General features: G+C 40.9%; 1 protein-coding gene across 2 annotated transcripts in view; it reads right to left on the reverse strand.

Annotated features, from left to right (window-relative positions):
- Nucleotides 1–17,937, reverse strand: part of LOC118394719 (TGF-beta receptor type-1) — an 88,762-nt gene that overhangs the window by 38,079 nt on the left and 32,746 nt on the right. Inside the window, exon 2 of one of the 2 annotated variants that reach the window (XM_052463800.1) lies at nt 4,673–4,931. In XM_052463800.1, the coding sequence (XP_052319760.1) occupies nt 4,673–4,931 (259 nt within the window). The remainder of the gene's footprint in view (nt 1–4,672; nt 4,932–17,937) is intronic. The other variant, XM_035788197.2, reaches the window with a different exon arrangement.

Consider the following 17,937-nt stretch of genomic DNA (forward strand, 5'->3'; position numbering starts at 1 on the left):
GATTGATTCAGTACATCGTTTGACATGTTTCTACTGACTGTTACGGAACTTTTGGACATTTCGTCACGTTATAGTGGACGCGCTTTGTGACTTTGGAATTGTTTACCAAAGGCGCTAACCAAAGTAGCTAATTGGACATAAATAACGGACATTTTCGAACAAATCAAGCATTTTTTTGTGGACCTGGGAGTCCTAGGACTGCATTCTGATGAAGTTCATCAAAGGTAAGGAAACATTTATCATGTATTTTCTGGTTTCTGTTGACTCCAACATGGCGGCTAATTTGGCTTCTGTTCTGAGCGCTGTCTCAGATTATGGCATGTGTTGCTTTTTCCGTAAACGTTTTTAAAAATCTAATACAGCGGTTGTATTAAGGAGAGGTATATCTAAAATTCCCTGTGTATAATTTATATTATCATCTACATTTATGATGAGTATTTCTGTTGAAACAATGTGGCTATGCAAAATCACTTGATGTTTTTGGAACTAGTGAATCTAATAAGCCAATGTAAACTCAGATTTTTTTTATATAAATATGAACTTTATCAAACAAAACATGCATGTATTGTGTAACATGAAGTCCTATGAGTGTCATCTGATGAAGATAATTCAAGGTTTGTGATTCATTTCATCTTTATTTCTGCTTTTTTGAATGCTATATTTCGCTGGAAAATAGCTGTGCTTATTGTGGTTTGGTGGAGACCTAACATAATCGTTTGTAGTGCTTTCGCTGAAAAGCCTATTTGAAATCGGACACTTTGGTGGGATTAACAACAAGATTACCTTTATGATACAAGACATGTATGTTTTAGGAATTGTAATTATGAGATTTCTGTGGTTTGTATTTGGTGCCCTCTATTTTCACTGGAGGTTGTCATATCGATCCCGGTATTGGGATTGCAGCCATAACAACCCTCCAGACGAGCTTCAATGCCATACAACTCTCGTTCCGTGGCCTCCAACTGCTCTTAAATGCAAGTAAAACTAAATGCATGCTCTTCAACCGATCGCTGCCTGCACCTGCCCGCCCGTCCAGCATCACTCCTCTGGACGGTTCTGACTTAGAATATGTGGACAACTACAAATACCTAGGTGTCTGGTTGGACTCTAAGCTCTCCTCCCAGAATCACATCAAACACCTCCAATCCAAAGTTAAATCTAGAATTGGCTTCCTATTTCGCAACAAAGCATCCTTCACTCAAGGTCAGTTTTACGAGGGTATGTTTGGCAGCATACCCTCGTAAAACTGACCTTCCTACCGATCCTAGACTTTGGCGATATAATTTACAAAATAGCCTCCAATACCCTACTCAATAAATTGGATGCAGTCTATCACAGTGCCATCCGTTCTGTCACCAAAGCTCCATATACTACCCACCACTGCGACCTGTACGCTCTCGTTGGCTGGCCCTCGCTTCATACTCATCGCCAAACCCAATGGCTCCAGATCATCTACAAGACCCTGCTAGGTAAAGTCACCCCTTATCTCAGCTCGCTGGTCACCATAGCAGCACCCACCTGTAGCACGAGCTCCAGCAGGTACAGTGGGGCAAAAAAGTATTTAGTCAGCCACCAATTGTGCAAGTTCTCCCACTTAAAAAGATGAGAGGCCTGTAATTTTCATCATAGGTACACTTCAACTATGACAGACAAAATGAGGGGGAAAAAAATCCATGTATTTCTACGACCTGTAACATAACTTTTTGTCGAACGTTATGCCTGACTTGCACGACCGTTTGGATATGTGTACCTAACGCCCTAACAAAAGTAGCTACTTGGACATAAATAATGGACATTATCGAACAAAGCAAACATTTATTGTGGAACTGCGATTCCTGGAATGCATTCTGATGAAGATCATCAAAGTTAAGAGAATATTTATAATCTCATTTCTGAATTCTGTTGACTCCAACATGGCGGAAAATTGTATTTGTTTTCTGAGCGCTGTCTCAGATTATTGCATGGTTTGCTTTTTCTGTAGGGTCTTTTAAAAATCTGACACAGCGCTTGCATTAAGGACTGGTATATCTATATTTCCATGTCCAACACTTGAATTTTCATCGACATTTATAATGAGTATTTCTGTAAAATGATGAACTAGTGAAAAATCTGGGTTGGATGGCGCTGTGTTAAGAAGCAGTGCGGCTTGGTTGGGTTGTGTATCGGAGGACGCATGACTTTCAACCTTCGTCTCTCCCGAGCCCGTACGGGAGTTGTAGCGATGAGACAAGATAGTAACTACTAAACAATTGGATACCACGAAATTGGAGAGAAAAAGGGGTAAAATTCAACAACAAAAAAACGGTATAAGATACATGTATGTTTGAGGAATTTTTATTATGAGATTTCTGTTTTGAATTTGGCGCCCTGCACTTTCACTGGCTGTTGTCATATCGATCCCGTTAATGGGATTGCAGCCCAAAGTGGCTTTAGAAGCTTCTGATAGGCTACCATCAAACCCAGTGCCTCTTTGCTTGACATCATGGGAAAATCAAAAGAAATCAGCCAAGAGCTCAATAAAAAAATTGGAGACCTCCACAAGTCTGGTTCATCCTTGGGAGCAATTTCCAAACGCCTGAAGGTACCACGTTCATCTTTACAAACAATAGTACGCAAGTATAAATACCATGGGACCACGCAGCAGTCATGCCGCTCAGGAAGAAGAGGCGTTCTGTCTCCTAGAGATGAACGTACTTTTGCGCGAAAACTGCAAATCAATCCCAGAACAACAGTAAAGACCTTGTGAAGATGCTGGAGGAAACAGGTATAAAAGTAGCTATATCCACAGTAAAACGAGTCCTATATCGACATAACCTGAAAGGCCGCTCAGCAAGGAAGAGGCCACTGCTCCAAAACCACCATAAAAAAGCCAGACTACAATTTGCAACAGCACATGCGGACAAAGATCGTACTTTTTGGAGAAATGTCCTCTGGTCTGTTGAAACAAAAATAGAACTGTTTGGCCATAATGACCATCGTTATGGTTGGAGGAAAAGGGGAAGGCTTGCAAGCCAAAGAACACCATCCCAACCGTGAATCACAGGAGTGGCAGCATCATGTTGTGGGGGTGCTTTGCAGCAGGAGGGACTGGTGCACTTCACAAACTAGATGGCATCATGAGAAAGGGAAATTATGTGGATATATTGAAGCAACATCTCCAGACATCAGTCAGGAAGTTAAAGCTTGGTCGCAAATGGGTCTTCCAAATGGGCAATGACCCCAAGCATACTTCCAAAATAGCTTAAGGACAACAAAGTCAAGGTATTAGAGTGGCCATCACAAAGCCCTGACCTCAATCCAATAGAAAATGTGTGGGCAGAACTGAAAAAGGACACCTACAAACCTGACTCAGTTACACCAGCTCTGTCAGAGGAATGGGCCAAAATTCACCCAACTTATTGTGGGAAGCTTGTGGAAGGCTACCCGAAATGTTTGACACAAGTTAAACAATTTATAGGCAATGCTACCAAATACTAATTGAGTGTATGTAAACTTCTGACCCACTGGGAATGTGATGAAAGAAATTAAAGCTGAAAAACAAAAATCGCTCTTCTATTATTCTGACATTTCACATTCTTAAAATAAAGTGGTGATCCTAACTGACCTAAAACAGGGCAGTTTTACTAGGATTAAATGTCAGGAATTGTGAAAAACTGAGTTTAAATGTACATGGCTAAGGTGTATATAAATTTCCGACTTCAACTGTATATACTTGTGATGGTGAGAAATGATTTTTGGTCTGAATACAGCCGTGTCAACACTTTGGGAAGAATTAAACTTGGTTAAGCTTCTCTAGTGTCCGCGAGTTATTTACTCAGAAAAATAAGAACCTAACAGCATGTAAGATAACCCGCCTAATGTTAGCTAGCTAGCTAGAATTCGTAACATTTTGTACATTTTTCTAAGTCGTGAAATATTGTATGTTTTGCAAATTCGTAACATTTAAAACTTTAAAATGTTTTGCAAATTATTAACATACTGTATAACACAAATTGTAATTCATAAAATATCATATGAAATGGGCGATGTACATCCACAAATTAATACATACCACACGAAACATAACATTTCATACTAAAATGGAGGGTCCAGAATTTACGTACTGAATAATACGAAATGCTCTGAGACCAAGTTGAAAACCAATTACTGCAAAGTTAAACAAACCATAAAACTCTATGCACAAGGACTACTTTCAAAAATGCAGATGCAAAGTTTGGTAACAGAATGATGGTTTGTGCGGCCATTTTGTTACCAAACTTTGCATCTGCACTGTTCTTCGAGTAAAAGTGTTTTGTAAAAATATATGTAGAAACTGTCAAACATTGTTCTTGTGCATTGAGTTGTATGGTTTAACTTTGCAGTTATTGGTTTTGTTTGACATGTATTCTAAAGTGAAAAATCAGTCTCCATGCCATTGTTATCGTGTTGTTGCCCATCCCTACCCCAAAGCATTTTTGTATATCTGAAATGATTGAGAAAGTATAAGCAATATGGTAATATGATGAGAGGTATGGTAATATGTTGGGCAACATTTTCACCATACCACTTCCTTCCATTTACTCCCTTCAGATCTACTGTTCACAGTTGCACTGCAATTGCCTATGAACTAGTGGTGGATTTGGGGCAGGGCATGCGAGTGTGTGAGAGATGAGACTCGAGCCATATCAGACACTTACATGTCAACGAGTAGTCGCCCGGATCGGGGTCTTTGTTACACATGTCTGTGTTGCAGCAGACAGGGACCACCCCAGTGTTCTCTTTTTTCGATGGGGCGCAGACAAATGGCCTGTCCTTAGGGATGAGGTCTGCCTCAGGTAAACACATGCTCCCCTGTGCCACCATCTTACTGCCTGACTTCACGAAGGACACAAAGCACAGGCCGTCCGTGTAGCAGGTGCTGTTACTACACCACTGGCAGTGGCACTGCAATGCTAAAGGAGGAAAGAGAGAAAGGTAGTTATTGATTACACATAACACAGAAAAAGAAGGGACATGGGTCTTTCTATAAACTAAAGTATCCGTGAGCATGTCTTGTAGTGGACAGCTGTTTGGAGCTGATACAAAGTAATTAATGACCATTTGCCTTTTTTTGTGTCAAAATATTAAGCTGTAAAAGGGGGGAACATCGATACTCTCAATATAATTCATGAGTTGAATCAAATCCTGTTTAAACAGGGGTGTTAACATTTAAATGTTAAAAACAAAGTTGGGATCTTTAACGTTAAGAAAAAAAAAAACACTAACCAAAAAAAACAAACAATGTTACCCATTTAATTACAATCACAGTGCAGTTATCACAAAACATTATTTTCTGTGTCATAGCGAATAGGTGAAGGCATGCAAGATGAAGATTACCAAAACACAGTGCATTCTGAAAGTACTCAGACACTCAGCACATTTTCATACGTTACAGCCTTATTCTAAAATAGATTAAAAAAAAAAAAAGATCAATCTACACACAATCCCCCATAATGAAAAAGCAAAAAACAGGTTTAGAAATCTTAGCAAATGTATTAAAAAAAACAGAAATATCTTATTTAGATAAGTATTCAGACCCTTTGCTATGAGACTTAAAATTGAGCTCAGGTGCATCCTGTTTCCATTGATCATCCTTGCAATGTTTCTACAACTTGGAGTCCGCTTGTGGTAAATTCAATTGATTGGACATGATTTGGAAAGGCACACAACTGTCTATATAAAAAGGTCCCACAGTTGACTGTGCATGTCAGAGCAACACCAAGGATTGTGTTGAAGCACAGATCTGGGTTTGGGTACCAAAACAATTCTGCAGCATTGAAGGTCCACAAGAACAAAGAGGCCTCCATCATTCTTGAATGGAAGAAGTTTGGAAACACCAAGACAATTCCTAGAGCTGGCTACCCGGCAAAACTGAGCAATCGGGGGAGAAGGTCCTTGGTCAGGGAGGTGACCAAGAATCCGATGGCCACTCTTGATAGAGCTCCTCTGTGGAGATGGGAGAACCTTACATAAGGACAACCATCTCTGCAGTACCAAATCAGGCCTTTATGATAGAGTGGCCAGACAGAATCCACTCCTCAGGAAAAGGCACATGATAGCCAACTTGGAGTTTGCCAAAAAGGCACCTAAAAAGGGCTCTCTGACCATGATAAACAATATTCTCTGGTCTGATCAAACAAAGATTGAATTCTTTGGCCTGAATGCCAAGTATCGCGTCTGGAGGAAACCAGGCACTGCTCACAATGGCAACACAATCCCTACGGTAAAGCATGGGGGTGTGGCAGAATCATGCTGTAGGGATGTTTTTCAGTGGAAGGGACGGGGAGACTAGTCAGGATCGAGGGAAAGATGAACGAAGCAAAGTACTGAGAGATCCTTGATGAAAACCTGCTCCAGAGCACTCAGGACCTCATACTGGGATTGAAGGTTTACCTTCCGACAGGACAAAGCCCTAAGCACACAGCCAAGACAACGCAGTGGCTTCGGGACAAGTCTCTGACTGTTCAAGTGGCCCCGCCAGAGCCCGGACTTTAACCCAATCGAACATCTCCGGAGAGACCTGAAAATTGCTGTGCTGCTCCCCATCCAACCTGAAAGAGCTTGAGAGGATCTGCAGAGAAGAATGGGATATACAGGTGTGCAAAGCTTGTAGAGCAAAGCCCAAGATTTGAGGCTGTAATCACTGCCAATGGTGCTTTAACAGACCAATGACTGTTCATCTGGGTAAAGGGGTGGGCTCTAGAACAGCGTATCATCCAATCAGGGCTGTGTATGTAAATGTCTTCACATTTGTTTCCTAACACCCACATGATCAGACTGAACATTAAGGGCCAAAAGGAGGCTCAGGAAAATAAATTATTCAAAATCAAATGTATTGGTCACATACACGTGTTTAGCGGATGTTATTGCAGGTGTAGCGAAATACTTATGCTTCTAGCTCCGACAGTACAGTAATATCTAACAGTTTCACAACATACTCACATAAATCCAAGTAAAAAATTGATTAAGAATATATACGTCAGAGCTGCATTGGACTAAGATAGTAGTATAGTATAGAATACAGTATACACATATGATATGGGTGATGCAATATTTATTTAACTAGGCAAGTCAGTAAAGAACAAATTCTTATTTACAATGATGGCCTACCGGGGAACAGTGGGTTAACTGCCTTGTTCAGGGGCAGAACGACTGATTTTTACCTTGTCAGCTCAAGGAATCGATCCAGCAACCTTTCGGTTACTGGCCCAAAGCTCTAACCACTTTGCTACCTGAAGCCCCAAATACATATGAGATGAGTAATGCATGATACGAAGACATTAAGGAAATGAAACACTAGCCACTTTAATAAAGCGGCCAGTGATTCCTAAGCGATGTCTATAGGCAGCATCCTCTGATATGCTGGAGATGGCTGTTTAACAGTAAGTGTTGTAATATATAATACAATACAGTATATACATATGAAATGGGTGATGCAATGTGTAAAACACAATTTAAAAAGTGACTAAGATACCATAGAATAGTGTGGAGTGCAGGTTATACATATGAGATGAGTAATTCTAGATACAGAAACATTAAAGTAGCTAGTGATCCATTTCTAAATGTGGCCAGTGATTCCTAATCTATGCAGCCGCCTCTGATGTGTTAGTGATGGCTGTTTAGCAGTCTGATGAGATTGAAAAACAGCTTCTGTCTCTTGGTCCCAGCTTTGATGCATTCTAAACATATTGGAGTTATTTTCATTAAATAAACTGTGATTTATTAGACATACAGTGATATGAACAAAATTAGAAAGACTGCATGGGGGCTTTAATACCTGTCAAATACTTGCTTCCTCTGTCCTAAGAAGAGTTCAATTGCATTTCCTTGATTTGTTTCATCCTCAAAACCCATTGGATGAGAAGGTCAGAGGTCCTTCCCTCTCACCTTATACAATGGGTTTTGAGAAGGTGAGAAGAGAGGACATGAGGAATCGAGATTCTCCCCTTGATTTCCCCTCCCCACCGATTCCTCACCTCCCTTTCAAAGCATATTGGGGGAGAGGAGTGAAGGTTCCTCCCCTCAGGCTAAAATGTACTTTCAAGCAGAGGCAAGGAGTAGAGGAAACGAGGACAGAGGAAGCAATAATTTGACAGCTAGTTCAGACACAGACTCACACAAAATTTGTATTGATTATGATTTCATTATTATTACAATATTTCAATGATTTTGTTGACAGAACCCATTGTACTATATTACATATTAAAACAAAAGAACAAAATAAGCATAGCCAAGTCAACACCTTAACATTTCTCTGTTTGCCTGGAATATAAACCAGCCATTGAAAATTGGCATTCTTTGTGCACAACAGGTAAGGATGTTCTTTCAGAGCAGTAATTTCAGGATAAATGTGATCACAGCAGCTGTGGTTTGTAAGTAGCCTACACAATGTGGTTGATAGTGGGTTGCAACCGCAGATGCTACAGGACACACCGTAAGTAGCTGGAAAGTGTTGCTAATGCTTTTACTGCAACAGGAGAGTCCAGACTCTAGAGTTCTTATTCATCCGCCTTTGGTCCCATAGCTCAGGTTACACAGGGAGGCTGGAAGGAGGTGTGTGTGTGTGTGTGTGTGTGTGTGTGTAACAGTGGCACCATGCAGAGCTGCAGCTAACACAGGCCAGATGTAGTGGGCCCTGCAATATACTCAACCTGCAGCGAGCTCCTGTGACCACACACACACACACACACACACACACACACACAAACATCGGAGGAGCAACAGGCCAAACCTCAAAACAGCCTTGCATCAAACCACAGGGTACAATTAAAGCAGTTTGGGATAGCAGGCTGGCTAGACAGACTTCTAGAGCTCTGGTTTGAAACAAGAACGGAGAGGGAGATAGAGGCCGGCCATTAAAGGAATGCTAGGAGTAAATGGACATCTGCTGCATTCCTAGAGAGAATCTTGGGGTCGGGACTTGAGTGGGAGTTGTAATGGCAGCAGTACTGCAGAGAGAGTCAGGGGAGGGAGAGTAGTTATGTGAGAGAGAATGGGCCATGGTAGAGTGGCAGTCTGATCATGTATCCTGTAGCACTGACTGTGGGATCCATCAAACCTGAGATAACTATTGTTTTAACTATGCTTTGTGAAAAAAAAATGGTATTCCCGGGGGAAGAAAGTTACTTTGGAAGGGACAACTACCAATAGATATAAAAAATAAAGACTACTTTTAAAAAAGTTTTTGAATAGATATCTGATAAAGAAACGACTTAAAAAAAAAAATTCAGTGCATAACCTACTTAATTATTCAGACCCTTTTGTTATGAGACTCAAAATTGAGCTCAGGTACATCCTGTTTCCATTGATCATCCTTGAGATGTTTCTACAACTTGACTGGAGTCCACTTGTGGTAAATTCAATTGATTGGACATGATTTGGAAAGGCATACACTTATCTATATAAAATGGTCCAACAGTTGACAGTGCATGTCAGAGCCATGAGGTCGAAGCAATTGTCCGTAGAGCTCAGAGACAGGATTGTGTCGAGGCAAAGATCTGGGTAAGGGTACCAAAAAATGTTTGCAGCATTGAAGGTCCCCAAGAACACAGTGGCCTCCATCATTCTTAAATGGAAGAAGTTTGGAACCACCAAGACTCTACCTAGAGCTGTCCGCCTGGCCAAATTGAGCAATCGGGGGAAAAGGGCCTTGGTCAGGGAGGTGACCAAGAACCTGATGGTCACTCTTGACAGAGCTCTATAGTTCCTCTGTGGAGAAGGTAGAACCTTCCAGAAGGACAACCATCTATGAGGGACTCCACCAAATCAGGCATTTATGGTAGAGTGGTCAGACAGAAACCCCTCCTCAGTAAAAGGCACATGACAGCCCACTCGGAGTTTGGCAAAAGGCACCTAAAGGACTCGCAGATCATGAGGAATTCTCTGGTCTGATGAAACCAAGATTTTACTCTTTGGCCTGGATGCCAAGCGTCACATCTGGAGGAAACCTTGCACCGTCCCTACTGTGAAGCAAAGTGGTGGCAGCATCATGCTGTGGCGATGCTTTTCAGCGGCAGGGACTGGGAGACTGGTAAGGATTTAGGGCAAGATGAACAGAGCAAAGTACAGAGAGACCCTTGATGAAAACCTCCTCCAGAGAGCGCAGGAGCTCAGACTGGGGCGATGGTTCACCCAAGATCATTCTGGGGATGTAGGAGTCTTTGGGAAGGATCATAGGATTCTTCAGTTCCTTAGGCATAGCAGCTTTGCTTAACCTTCCTCTCACTCTCAGAATGCCATAGTCAACAATTGGATCAAGCTTACAGATTGAGCCGCTTCCCTTGGCACATTGTCTTCCTTTCCCAATGAGTGAAATCTCTTGTTTAAAGTGCTGAATTTGCTCAAATCGAATGATGTCCTTTTCTCTGTGGATGACCTAGACGAAGCAGAGACTTTCTTTTCCAAACGTCAGTTTGGATCCTCAATTTGTTCCTTCAGTGAGTTTGTTAACTCTTTGGATGAACTCTTTTCTTCTACATCTGTACTGTTCACGATGACATCTTTTCTCACCTCTGGATCATCCGGATGGATGGAGCCAAGCTCCTCTGGGACTTTCAACCATTGTGTTTCTGCTTTCTCCAGGAATTCTGGTCCTTTGAGCCATCTCAGAGTTCAGGAAAGTTTCAACATGTAACCCTCGAGGCATTGTCAGCTGGTTGTGTTTAGAGTTCAAAAACCTCCACTGTACAGCTTTGATAGGTCACGGATTACAGCAACCCTATTGGCTACAAAGGTATGGAATCTCTTGGTATCGTTGCGGATGTATTTTAGCACAGACTGAGTCCAGAAAGTTTACTCCTCAAGTTCAATCTGGAGCACCAACCTTAACATCCTGCCAACTTGCACAGTCACTGTTGCTGCAGCAAGTTCCAGTCTGTGGATCATCATCTGCTTGAGTGGAGTCACCCATAGGTTCATAAACTGTATGGGGAAATCAAGGTAACTTGCCGTGCCATAGCCTTGTTCACTTGTGTCACCGAAGTGATACAGCTGTGAGGTCTTGACCAAAGTTATCAGGCATCATGCACCTGTCAATCTGGAATCTGGACAGCTTGTCCAGTTGAGGGCCATGTCTCCCATGAAATTAGAGTGTTCGTCGGGGATGACTTCGTCCCATCCACACTTTAGCTTGCAGCTCTTGAAGATTTTGCTTTGCCTTTAATATGAATGGGGAGAGGAAACTTAAATGGCTCAAACAGAGCTGACAGTTGAGAGAATACCTCTTCTTGTAAGGGGTCTGTTCTTGATAGTGACTCGGAAGATAACCGCATCACTTTCAATGTTCCATCGGATTCCAAGTGCCATTTCAACAGGCAGCTTCTCTCTGTCCATGTCCAGTTCTTTTATCTGCTTGGCTTTGCGTTCATCAGGGATAGAAGCTAGCACAGCACGGCACTTGCTTACCCACTTGGTCAACTTGAACCCATCCCGAGAGCACACAGGAGTTTTTTTTGTGAGAGCTATGGCTTGTTCTTCTGTGGCCACTGATTTGAGGCATTCATCAACATAGAAGTTGGACTTGACTCTTTCAATCACCTCTTCATCGTACTTCTCAAAGTTGTCTTTCACAGTGCAATACAGTCTTTCACAGTGCAAAGTTTGCACAACTTGGGAGAGAATATAGCACCCGAAAAGATGTACCGTCATTCTGTACTCCTCCAATCTTTAGTTAGTATCACCATCTGGCCACCATAGGAATCACAGGAAGTCTAAGTCATCTTCATGGACACGTACTTGATGGAACATTCCTTCGATGTCCGATGAGCGTGTTTGCCAGGTCATAGCCTTGAAGGAGTTCACTGTTGAGAGATGTGCCTTTTATATGATGATGAGCAGTCAAACACCACTCCTATTGTTCCTTTGAGCATATGGTGAACGCCATGGTGTGGTATGTACCATACCTTGCCTTTCTCTGAGGCGCTATTCTTGTGATACCTGCTCGTCATAACCTTTAGTTATTACCTCTTCCATGAAACCTTTGTATTTTGCAGCGTAAACTTCGTCCTTCTTAACTTCTTATGGGTGGGAGGGGGGCAGTATTGAGTAGCTTGGATGAATAAGGTGCCCAGAGTAACCTGCCAGCTACTCAGGCCCAGAAGCTAAGATATGCATATTATTAGTAGATTTGGATAGAAAACACTCTGACGTTTCTAAAGCTGTTTGAATGATGTATGTGAGTATAACAAAACTCATATGGCAGGAAAAAAACAGAGAGAAAATACAACCAGGAAGTGGGAAATCTGAGGTTTGTAGGTTTTCAAGTCTTTGCCTATCCAAGACAGTGCAATCGGACCAAATGTACACTTCCTACGCCTTCCACTAGATGTCAACAGCTTTCAGAACCTTGTTTCAGGCTTCTACTGTGAAGGGGGAGCAAATAAGAGCTGTTTGACTAAGAGGTCTGGGAGAATGCCATGAGCTAAATCATGCGCGTGGCCGGGAGAGCGAGCTGCGTTTCTTTTCCTTTCTAAAGACAAAGGAATTTTCCAGTTGAAACATTATTGAAGATTTATGTTAAAAACATCCTAAAGATTGATTCTATACATCGTTTGACATGTTTCTACGAACTGTAATATAACTTTTTGACTTTGTCTGGACTAAGTGCCTGCGCCTCGTTAATTTGGTTTTGTGAACTAAATGCGAACAAAAAGGAGGTATTTGGACATAAATTATGGAATTTATCGAACAAAACAAACATTTATTGTGGAACTGGGATTCCTGGGAGTGCATTCCGATGAAGATCATAAGGTAAGTGAATATTTATAATGCCATTTCTGACTTCTGTTGACTCCACAATATGGCGGGTGTCTGTTTGGCTTGTATTGTGCCTGAGCGCTGTACTCAGATTATTGCATGGTGTGCTTTTTCCGTAAAACTTTTTTAAAATCTGAAACAGAGGTTGCATTAAGGAGAAGTACATCTTTAATTCCATGTATAACACTTGTATTTTCATCAACATTTATGATGAGTATTTCTGTAAATTGATGTGGCCATCTGCAAAATCACCAGCTGTTTGGGAAGCAAAATATTACTGAACATAACTCGCCAATGTAAACTGAGAATTTTTGATATAAATATGAAGTTCATCGAACAAAACATACATGTATTGTGTAACATGAAGTCCTATAAGTGTCATCTGATAAACTTATATCTCCCTCACTAACTTTAAGCATCAGCTGTTAGCGCAGCTTACCGATCGCTGCAGCTGTCCATCTGGAAATAGCCCAACCAACCACCTAGCTCATCCCCATATTTGTTTCTGCTCTTTTGCACACAAGTATTTCTACTTGCGCATCCTCATCTGCACATATATCACTCCAATGTAAATTGTAATTACTTCCGGTCGAATGCTCAGCCAAACGTGAAGAGCTAACGGAGTTATTTCGGCTACAAAAATAATATTTTTGGAAAAAAGGAAAATTTGCTATCTAACTGGGAGTCTCGTGAGTGAAAACATCCGAAGCTCAAAAGGTAAATGATTTCATTTGATTGCTTTGCTGATTTGTGACCATGTTGCCTGCTGCTAGCTAGGCATAATGTTATGCTAGGCTATCGATAAACTTACAGAAATGCTTGTCTTGCTTTGGCTGTAAAGCATAATTTGAAAATCTGAGATGACAGGGTGATTAACAAAAGGCTAAGCTGTGTTTCACTATATTTCATGAAAATTAATATTTTCTAGAAAATATTTTGTCTGTTGCGTTATGCTAATTACTGTAGTTGATGACAACGCTCCCGGATCGGTAGTTACAAGTGATCTTGATCTCAGAAACTCAACCTTGAATTCATGTGGCTGTGCCTTCACCTGTTGGCAGCTGACCAATGAATGCTCACCAGCACAAAATACACAAGATACTGGGAGCAGAGGGTAGGTGCCTGGTCTCTTTACTTTGAATGTTTGCAACTCTGAAAAACCTTTAAAAAGAACAAGCTTCTTCCCCCGACTCTTGGACTTGAACTGCTGTTTAAAAGGTCTGCTGCGGGTTTTTAAAAACGTTTTGTTGGACAGGGAATCTTGAACATGTCATACAACGGATACTGCAATATTTTGGCCTGTTTTTCAATGAACTGGGCCCTCAGGTGGCTTCTTTCTAAAATATCACATGCTGTAGACCTACATTTATCCCTTCGTTTGTAGGAGAGTTTGACATTATCAACTTTATGTTGGAGGGAAGATTAACCTCATAGTCCGCCCCATCCCGCATGCGGTCGCGTTACTACAGCCTCAAGCTCATTACCATAACGCAACGTTAGCGATTTCTAAAAATCGCAAATGAAATGAAATAAATATACCTGCTCTCAAGCTTATGCTTTTCTTAACAATCCTGTCGTCTCAGATTTTCAAAATATGCTTTAGAACCAGAGAAAATCAATAATTTGTGTAAGAGTGGTGATAGCTAGCTTAGCATTTAGCGTTAGCATTTAGCACGCAACATATTCACAAAAAACAGCAAAGGGATCAAATAAAATAATTTACCTTTGAAGAACTTCAGATGTTTCAATGAGGAGACTCTCAGTTACATAGCAGATGTCCAGTTTTTCCTGAAAGATTCTTGTGTAGGACACATCGTTCCATTTTGTTACTATGCATTTGGCTACCGAAACTAACCGAAAATTCAGTCACCTACACGTCAAACTTTTTCCGAATTAACTCCATAATATCGACTGAAACATGGAAAACGTTGTTTGAATCAATCCTCAAGGCGTTTTGTCATATATCTCTTCATTGAAATGGCAGTCCGAGAAGCCTTCTTTGTTCTCTGATTCGGATGTAAAAATACTGGTAGCTGACTTTTGCGCACCAATTTCCACGCAGACACCGTGCGGGACACTTGGCAATTGTAGTCTCTTATGGTCAATCTTCCAATGATATGCCTACAAATACGTCACAATGCTGCAGACACCTTGGGGAAACGCTAGAAAGTGTCCGTTCATTCCTGTCGCATTCACAGCCATATAAGGCGATCATGGAAAACGTACCTTCAGAAATCCTGTTCATTTCCTGGTCGCTCAAACATCTTGGTTTTGCCTGAAGCTTTTGTTATAAGGCACTCACAGTGAAAATCTTTGCAGTTCTGGAAACGTAAGAGTGTCTTCTTTCCAAAACTATCAATTCCAAGCATAGTCGAGCATATTTTCGTGACAAAATATTGCGCTTAAAATGGGCACGTCTTTTTATCCAAAAATGAAATAATGCCCCTAGTGGACTAACAGGTTAAGCTCTTCCGTGTTCTGTACGTCTTGTATAGCGTTTTAGCAACCTTTAAGATAGTGCCTCGCCACCCAGTCCCTTTCCATCATCCGGTTTGATGTTTGTCCAGTTCTAAACTTTTTCCATCTAAGCAGTGGTGACTGATTTCATTGCCAAAGTATTCCTTTAACAACCTCAGCATAGCCTCTTCTGGCTTCCATATGCAGACAACTGCAGATCAGATCCTTGGGCTGACCAGAGGTGTACTGTTCCAGTTAGAGAGCCGATCCTGGTGGCTGCTTGTCTTATCTATGCCATGCTCAAATACATGCATAAATTGCCTAAAGTTTAGATGTTCACCGTCAAACATAGATATCTCCCTAACAGGGAGTGTGGCCTGTTTGAACTGTAGTACAAGGAGGTCGGCAATTTAATTTGCCTTTGCATGACAGTAGAGAGGTCATCATGGCTGATACCCACAGTGTTGATTCTGTGCTGATTGTTAGACCTTGCTGTTGGTTGCTGAAGGGTGTGGTTTATGACTTTCCTGAATGGGTTTTGATGGCTTTGTTATCTGTTGTAAAACCCTTTGTAGTGGGGTCTTTGGAAGTGCACCTAATCCTGCTAACTCAACAGGTGATGGTTCAGGTTCCTGGTTCTCAAAATAGGAGTTAATTCCATCTTCTTGGCTTCGTAAGTGTGCTGCCACAGAATGGGATTGAGAAATTGACTCACGGAAATTGCTGCTATTTCCGTGTCCAGTTCCATTTTTTTCCATCCTAACATCCAGTTGAGCTTTCTCTAGTTCCAATGCATGCTTGTCCTGTAATGATGCTTGGTGAGAGAGTAGTGCTGCTCTCTGCCTCAGCTTTTAGGCATGCAGAGGACAATGCAGCCTTAGAATACTTGTTTTTACTTGATATTTTTGACAAATTGGAAAAGCTGTCATGTGGTTAAATGAGCGTTTGTGGCTCCACTTTCCCACCTTTTTCAGAAAATGTTCATAAGTCCTAATTCTTGGTTGATAGTTAATGCTCTCCTGTCACTTTTCTTCTTCCGTGACAAGCTCTCACAGATTCACAAGCATTCTTAAAGTCATTGAGAACAACAAATGCGTCATGACCCTCATTCACAGTTGCAACATTTCCTCCAGCAAGGACTTTTATTTCATTCACTTTGCGTGTACATACTCCAAGTATGTCTCACTGGGCTGCATAGAGTGAACTCTAATGCGCCTCTGCCCTCTCCAGTGCGGTCTCATATGGGATTTAATCCGCCATCATTCACTTTTAATTCACTCAATTTACAATGACACAGTTGTTGATTTGATTGTTAAAACGCAATTCCCCTTTAGACCTACTTCAAATGATTTCAAATACAGTCATTCGTTTCAGCACATTGACCAATTGGCATTTTAGGTGTGTTCAACCTTTCCTTCCATTATAGGTTTGGTTCCCTTTATTTAAAACGCCCAGGATCTTTAGATCCTTTAGTTGCGTTCCATTGATGGATTGCATTTCCACATTAGGCCTAATATTAGACATTTGAGTAGGCTACATTGTGCATAGGACCTCAGTGTTTCCCAAACTTCATAATTGTTTTCACAGCGCTGTGTTTTGAATTCCATTGCCAAGATTATCAAACATTCTAATTCTAAGAACATTTGCGCTTCAATAATATGCTTGATCATATGATTGCATTGAACAGGGCGGCTCATTCAGTCTCAGTGGATACTCACGGCTGGCGAATTCCATCTCAAAATCAATGTCATGTGGTTAATCAAAGATCCATCTAAATTAAAATGATACAAATCTAAAAGTAACATTATTGTCAATATGTAAATATAGCCTACATAAAGCCAACAAATAAAAACATTGCAGCCCTCAGGTAGAAAATATCTAATAAAAATATCTAATAAATCACATTGGCTACACATGGCCTACTTACAAGTAACTTGAAACATTGTATTAACTATTAACTTGGTACAGCCTAAAGCTTGTGCTATAAAATATTCTGGGCTGGACAGACAGATACAGCTGTAGGCTATTTGCGCAAGGGATAAGAAGTAATCAGGTAGGCCTTTTTTCCAACGTTTCCACTGGATCAGAGCATGCCGAGTGGTTATCGATAGGGAGCTGGAAAGATTTTTCAAGTGTGCTAGGTTGAGGAACTATTGTCATTCTCAATGGATGTAAAAATACTAATTTCCTGCCGTTTTTAGGCAAAGACAAAAAATACTTTGAGAAGCTACACAGTGATGGTGAGTTTTAAGAAAATCAGAAATAGAATCAGATCCTCAAATGTTCATTTATAAGTCTCTCATTTTCACGCAAGCCAGGTAGCCTAAGCCTACTTCTATGTGTAATCCAGTGTGTGTGCTTACTCAAGATTGACAGGAGCGCTCCAAACAAGACAATTAATAAATTAACAACTTGTAAATGGAATAAAAATAAACCCTTTTCTCACAAGTGTAGCCTAGATTGTAAGCTCTGCAAACAACATGTCCACTCCTACAATGACAACAGTAAAACTGTAATAATAATAATAAATTTAATGCATTAACAGAAATTAGCATAACCAAACAAACATTTTAGATGAGAAATGATGGTAATTTGAGGTTAATGTACTACTAGTGATTACATCCCTGTGGCATCCGCAATGGATTAGTCCACTCAGTCAGGTGTTTCGTATGCCATAAAAAATATATAAATCAAATTTCATTTGTCAAA

Source organism: Oncorhynchus keta, chromosome 15 (genome assembly GCF_023373465.1).
Source record: "Oncorhynchus keta strain PuntledgeMale-10-30-2019 chromosome 15, Oket_V2, whole genome shotgun sequence".
NCBI classification, from domain to species: domain Eukaryota; kingdom Metazoa; phylum Chordata; class Actinopteri; order Salmoniformes; family Salmonidae; genus Oncorhynchus; species Oncorhynchus keta.